Here is a 6,138-nt window from a genome sequence, read left to right as displayed (position 1 = left end):
ATCTTTTTTTTTTTTTGAATAAATAAAATCTTAAAAAAAATAATAAAGTGTTGAATATCCCATATAATCCATTGAATATTTCATTCAAAGAATAGTTGTGTGGGTACAGAATGGCTGTCAGTGTATCGATTGTTTTAACCTGTGATCACGTTGCTGACTAGGAGCTGTGGCTCATTGCTGCTGCCCAGCATTCCGAGAATGTCAAACCGCTTACTACACTTGATCTTAGCCAAAAGGCCGAGAAGCGATCAAACCGCTTACTACTAGCCCAGGAAAAGATTCAAATTCAGAATTCAAAATTTGAAGTACAGTTTCTGCCGAATGTGTGTCACTTTCCCACCATTGTAAAGTCGAAAAAACGTGAAGTACAACCATAGTAAGTGGGGGACCATCTGTAGTAGACATACTTGTATTGCACTTGTTTATAAACCCTCTTCACATGCATGTGTCATTTGGCCTGTGAGGTATCATTGTTTGATAGTAGAGTGCAGTACGGTTTAGAGATGTGACTTGCCCAAGATCACTAACCATTAAAATGTAGAGTGGTTTATACTATATGTTGGCAAATTGAATATAAGTGAAAAAAAAAATAAAGTTGAAAAAAAGAAAAAACCCTATTGTATCATATATACTCAATAAATGCTTATTAAAGAAAAAAAAGTAGAGTGGGAACTTGAACCTGTGTCATCTGTTTTCTCTTGCCAATTCCCCTGTTCTTATAGCTCCAATCTGGTGATTGTTACTAGTAAAGGTTTTAGGCGTAAATTGATTTTTCTCCTGGAATTTTAATTCCGGAGCCTCTTAGTTTCCTGGTGTGTAAAAAGTACTTATTACTTTCATCAATAAAGAAATACAAATACATCAATAAAGAAAATACAAATGTGAAAGCATTTTGTAAGTTGTAAGCCACTGAGCAAATTTACATTTGAAGGCTAGTTAGATCGGCATTTTTTTCCTCTCCAGTTAGGGGAACTACACTGAATTGGTAAGTGAATTGGTGAGAGAATTACCTTTGTTTCATTCACAGTAACTCTAACATATTGTTGGCTAAATGAGGGGGGTTCTCTAAAAAGAGAACAGTGACTGGAAGAAATCTTGGGACTAAGTCTTATAATTTGGGAACATTAGTGGATTCACAGTCTAATCCCAAAACCTATTTGACCCAGCTCAGAGAGGTATGAAGGAAGGATCCTTCATACCAATGTGTGGAGAATCAGGAAGGATCCACTAACCCTGGTAGCTGTTTACATTGGTCAAAGATCCAACAAGGATTTCCTTCATTTTGTTCAGGGTCCCCCATTCTCCCGGATACAGAGTATTGGGAACAGCTCTCTCTCTCTCCTAAAAGCCCAGTGCTGTTTATTTGTATAGTAACATATACCTGGCATTCCTTAAGCTTTCTGTGTTATAATGAACTCAACAACTTCAAGGATACTCAATTGTTAACTTATAGAAAACTCCAACTACTTAGAGCATGGCATTCAAGACCTTACAGAACGGTTCATAATCTACCTTCTTTTTTTTTAAAGATTTTATTTACTCATGAGAGACAGAGAGAGAGAGGGGCAGAGACACAGGCAGAGGGAGAAGCAGGCTCTATGCAGGAAGCACGATGCAGGACTCAATCCTGGGACCCTGGGATCACGCCCTGAGTGGAAGGCAGATGCTCAACTGCTGAGCCACCCAGGCATCCCATAATCTACCTAATAGTAACGTCCACTGTTATCAGGAAAGAACATTCCCCTCTAAATTGGTCTGCTTACTCCCTCCTGTGCATGTTTTATTTTTCCACCTGCACAACTTTCTCGTTGTCTGTGCTGTCCTTTACTGTTAGTCACATACGGCTAAGTACGTGAAATGCAGCCTGTCTAAACTGAGATGTGCTGTTAGAGATATACCCAGATTTCAGAAATCTAGAAACGGCAAAATGTAAAATATTTCGTTAATGATGTTTAAATATTGATTATAGGGACACCTGGGTGGCTCAGTGGTTGAGCGTCTGCCTTCAGCTCTGGTCGTGATCCTGGAGTTCTGGGACTGAGTCCTGCATTGGGCTCCCCAGAGGGAGCCTGCTTCTCCCTCTGCCTATGTCTCTGCCTCTCTCTCTCTCTCTCATGAATAAATTAATAAAAAAAAATTTTTAAAGATCTTATTTATTCACGAGAGACGAGAGAGAGAGAGAGAGAGAGAGGCAGAGACATAGACAGACGTAGAAGCAGGCTCCATGCAGGTAGCCTGATGTGGGACTTGATCCCGGGTCTCCAGGATCAGGCCCTGGGGTGAAGGCGGCACTAAACCACTGAGCCACCAGGGCTGCCCAAATTAATAAAAATCTTTAAAAAAATATTGATTATACATTCAAAAGTGACTATTTTGGATATATTAGATAAAATACATTAAAACTAATTTTTTAAAAAAGATTTTATTTACTTATTCATGAGAGACAGAGAGAGAGAGAGAGGCAGAGACATAGCCAGAGGGAGAAGCAGGCTCCAAGCAGGAAGCCCGATGTGGGACTCACTCCCGGAACTTCAGGATCACACCCTGAGCCAAAGGCAGATGCTTAACTGCTGAGCCACCCAGGCCTCCCAACATTAAAATTGATTTCATATTTCTTTTTACTTTTTCATGTGGCTTCTAGAAAATTGAAAATATATATGTGGCTTGCCCCGTATTTTTAAATGGGCGGTGCTCTGCTAGATCATCAGCCTAGCTTCTTAAGCCAATGTAGAACAGGGCCAACTATCAAACTCACCTTTGTATTTTCTCACTCTAAAATAATAAAAGTGGGGACGTCTGGGTGGCCCAGTGGTTGAGTGTCTGCCTTTGGCTCAGGGCATGATCCTGGTCTGAGGATCGAGTCCCACATTGGGCTCCTTTCGAGGACTCTGCTTCTCCCTCTGCCTATGTCTTGGCCTCTGTGTCTCATGAATAAACAAAATCTTTAAAATAAAACTGAAGGATGATAGAAAATTGTACTTGTGGGTTTATACATTGAAAGCAGGCTGTTATCAAATCAAAGCTATTACCAATCAGCTGACAGCTCAAGGAAAGACTTTCTGCCAAAGACAGTTAATTTGCTCAGTTAAGTGTTAGATAACTTTTTTAGGAACCCACACTAAAAACCCCCATGCCTGTGAATTTCATCTTTATCCCTCCTGTTTTTCTTCTACCTCTACTCACTAAAATATTAGCCTTTCCTGTGAAATTTTTCAACTTTGTTTACTCTCAGTTCGTAACTGTCTTGTTCACTTTACCTTTAAAATCTGTTTCCAAGTAGTCTCACAGCGTTTCCTATCCACATTCATTCCATTTTATACACTGCAACTAAAATCATCTTCCGTAATTGTTTTTGCAAATATCATTTTTTGCTCAAAAACTTCTATTTTTCCTACACTGCTGACAGGAATAATTCCTTCACCTAGCATCCAAGTGAGGCTTTTTCATACCTTAACTCTTGGTATTCTTCATAAAACCTGAGCTTTAAATTTTTTTTTTAAAGATTTTATTTGACAGAAAGAGCACAAGCAGGGGGAGTGGGAGAAACAGGCTCCCCACTAAGCAAGGAGCCCGACGTGGGGCTTGATCCCAGGACCCCAGGATCATGACCTGAGCTGAAGGCAGATGCTTAATCGACTGAGCCACCCTGGCCTCCAACAACTGAGCTTTAGAGCAACTAGATTTGGTTTATGTAAAACACCTAGAACCACTTAGAACCAAGGTAAAGGCTATGTTTTACTTATTATCATCATTACTACACACTTTCATTTGAGTATGCCATATGCATTTCTACCTCTGGAACACCGCTAATTCCTTTTTCACTTGAATATCTCTATTGCCAAAGGGAAAAGGAGTGATTTCAACAGTTCGTTTGTGACTGGAACAAGCTAATTGTTACTCCTTGAGAAAAAACTTATCCTCCCTACAATGGACAGCAACTCTGAACCCTTATTTAACTATGAAATGTAATAAATTTAAGACTGGATGAAACCTAAAAGGTGGTATTTCTTTTATACAGTAGATGATAAACTTATGGAAAGCGGTATTTAAAAAAACAAAGCGTGAAAACATATAGATGGGTTCTGGATTTAGGGCGACCTAAACACGACCCTTCTACTTTGGCATATACTAGAACAACCTGGGATGCTTTCAGAACTAATACAGATACCTGGGCCCCACTCCACAGAGTTACTGAATATTTAATGGTAGGTTCTGGGCACACGAATTTTTTAAAAGCTCCAAGGTACTTCATAGGCACCTTTTCAAAAGCTTGGCAGGTGATCTTCATGTGCACCTACATCACATCCAAGAATCATTGGTTTAATCAAGAGAAACAATTGGGTTAAGGAGGTTTGGTCATATATTTTCCCATGTTCTCGTAGTGCATGTTTTTGAAACAGAAACAATACTCAGAGAACTGATTTGCCCTGAATGACTTATAATGTTTATAAATAGTATTCTTAAAAGCAAAAAACAAACCCTCTTCCCCACCTTTCTACAAAACCCTTCTGCTGCAGGAAGTTGAGTTGATTTAGGGGATCAGAAAAGAAAAAACACATATATCCCAAATGCCACACTTGGTTTTTATCTAAAAGCTTGTCTGTTAGCCTGGCTTCTATTTATTTATACATTTCAAAACAGAATTACTTAAGTAAATATATATTTAACGAGGTACAATATTTACAGCTTACGGATTTGACAACGCAAAATTATTCACTTAACGTGTGAAAAAAGTTGACATTTTAGTATACAATAGCTCAAAAATTGCAAAAACAACCTCACCTCAAAAATATTTTACACCAATTTTCAAAAGTGCTATCTTCACAGGCTCATTGTATGTCAACAACCCAGTTAGGTCACCAAATCTCCACGCACGAAGGAACCAGTAATCATACCCAGAAACAGCACTTTTCGTACCATTGTAGAGGGTGTAAAAATCTTGGGTCTTGAAACCCTATAACAAAGCCCCTTTTACCCTCCAGTCCTGTGACAGCAGATCTTGTAGTTCTCCCTCATCATCGCTGTCAATATTCTCCTCTTCCTTTTTCTGCAGTTCCTTTATAGTCAGAACCTCCTTAAGCTTATTTTTTATTTCATCCTGGCGATTCCGAAGCTTTTCCACCCGACGGTAACATTCTATCTGCTCATCGATCTCCCCAATTTGCCGGTCCAACCGTCCCTCCTCATCCTCTTCAGCAACTATGGCTTCGGAAATGGTATTGACTTGTCTCATGGCCTTCTGAAATTCGTCCCACTCTTTGTCCATTTGATCCTTTGGGGCGTCAACCTTTCGTACCCTTGCGTCTATCTCAGGGTCGTCAAAAAAGCCTTCTGGTAATGCTTCCGCTGTGTTTTCTCTCCTTTCCACTACTTTTTCGTGTATTTCTGCTTTTTCAATTGACCCTGAATGGGGAATTAAGGGGGCCTTGGGGGGATTTGTATCCGAGAAACCGCTTGGCAGCATACTACTTGTTGCCTCCCTCGGGGAGGAAAGCGAGTGGTCCTTGCCCTGTGCGTCGGGCGGCTGCTTGCTCGAGTCCCCTCCTTTCCCTCCTCCTCCCTCTTCCTCCTCCTCCTCCTCCTCATCCTCATAATCAGGGAGTAAACCGAGTCCCGAAGCCTTACTGAGGGTCGCTCTGGTGGATTCCTTCCCTGCTTTGTCAAAGTTGGTGGGCAAAGCGGATGTGGAGGGTTGCACCTGAGGCAGCGGGGAGGCCTTGAGTCTTTTGGCATCTTGGCCATCGGCGTCCGGCACCTTCCTCTTGGCTGACTGAGGCGCTGCGCTGGAGGACGGTCCCTGGGTGGCTTCCCTCGCGCCTTTCAGCTCGGCCACTTTCTCCCGGTGCTGCTTTCCCAGAACGTGGGTCTGCCACAGGAGCTCGCTCTTCACCGGCGTATTACACAGGGCGCAACTCAGCTGCCCCAAACGGTTGTACTTCGCAAATGGAGATTCTATCCGTTTCCGGTTGGTGCTGAGACGCTGCTTCTCCTTCATCAACCGCCGCAGTTCGTCCTGATTCACAACTCGCTTCCCCGCGGGAGCGCGAGCGGAGGTGGAGGACGCCATCTTGGCGCCCCGACCCGAAGCGATTGCGGCTTCCGTGCGGGCGAGGCCTGGCGACGTCACTTCCGCTCCCG

General features: G+C 42.1%; 1 protein-coding gene across 1 annotated transcript; it reads right to left on the bottom strand.

Annotated features, from left to right (window-relative positions):
• Positions 1-4,418: 4,418 nt before the first annotated feature.
• ZNF830 (zinc finger protein 830) lies at positions 4,419-6,116 on the bottom strand. Its single transcript, XM_077852186.1, has one exon. It carries the CDS (start codon positions 6,065-6,067, stop codon positions 4,955-4,957), a length of 1,113 nt encoding a protein of 370 aa, XP_077708312.1. The 5' UTR covers positions 6,068-6,116; the 3' UTR covers positions 4,419-4,954.
• Between the last annotated feature and the right edge of the window lie 22 nt (positions 6,117-6,138).

This window comes from Canis aureus, chromosome 16 (genome assembly GCF_053574225.1).
Source record: "Canis aureus isolate CA01 chromosome 16, VMU_Caureus_v.1.0, whole genome shotgun sequence".
NCBI lineage: Eukaryota > Metazoa > Chordata > Mammalia > Carnivora > Canidae > Canis > Canis aureus.
Note: the sequence above shows the minus strand (reverse complement) of the source record. Positions and strands in the feature narration are given on the sequence as shown.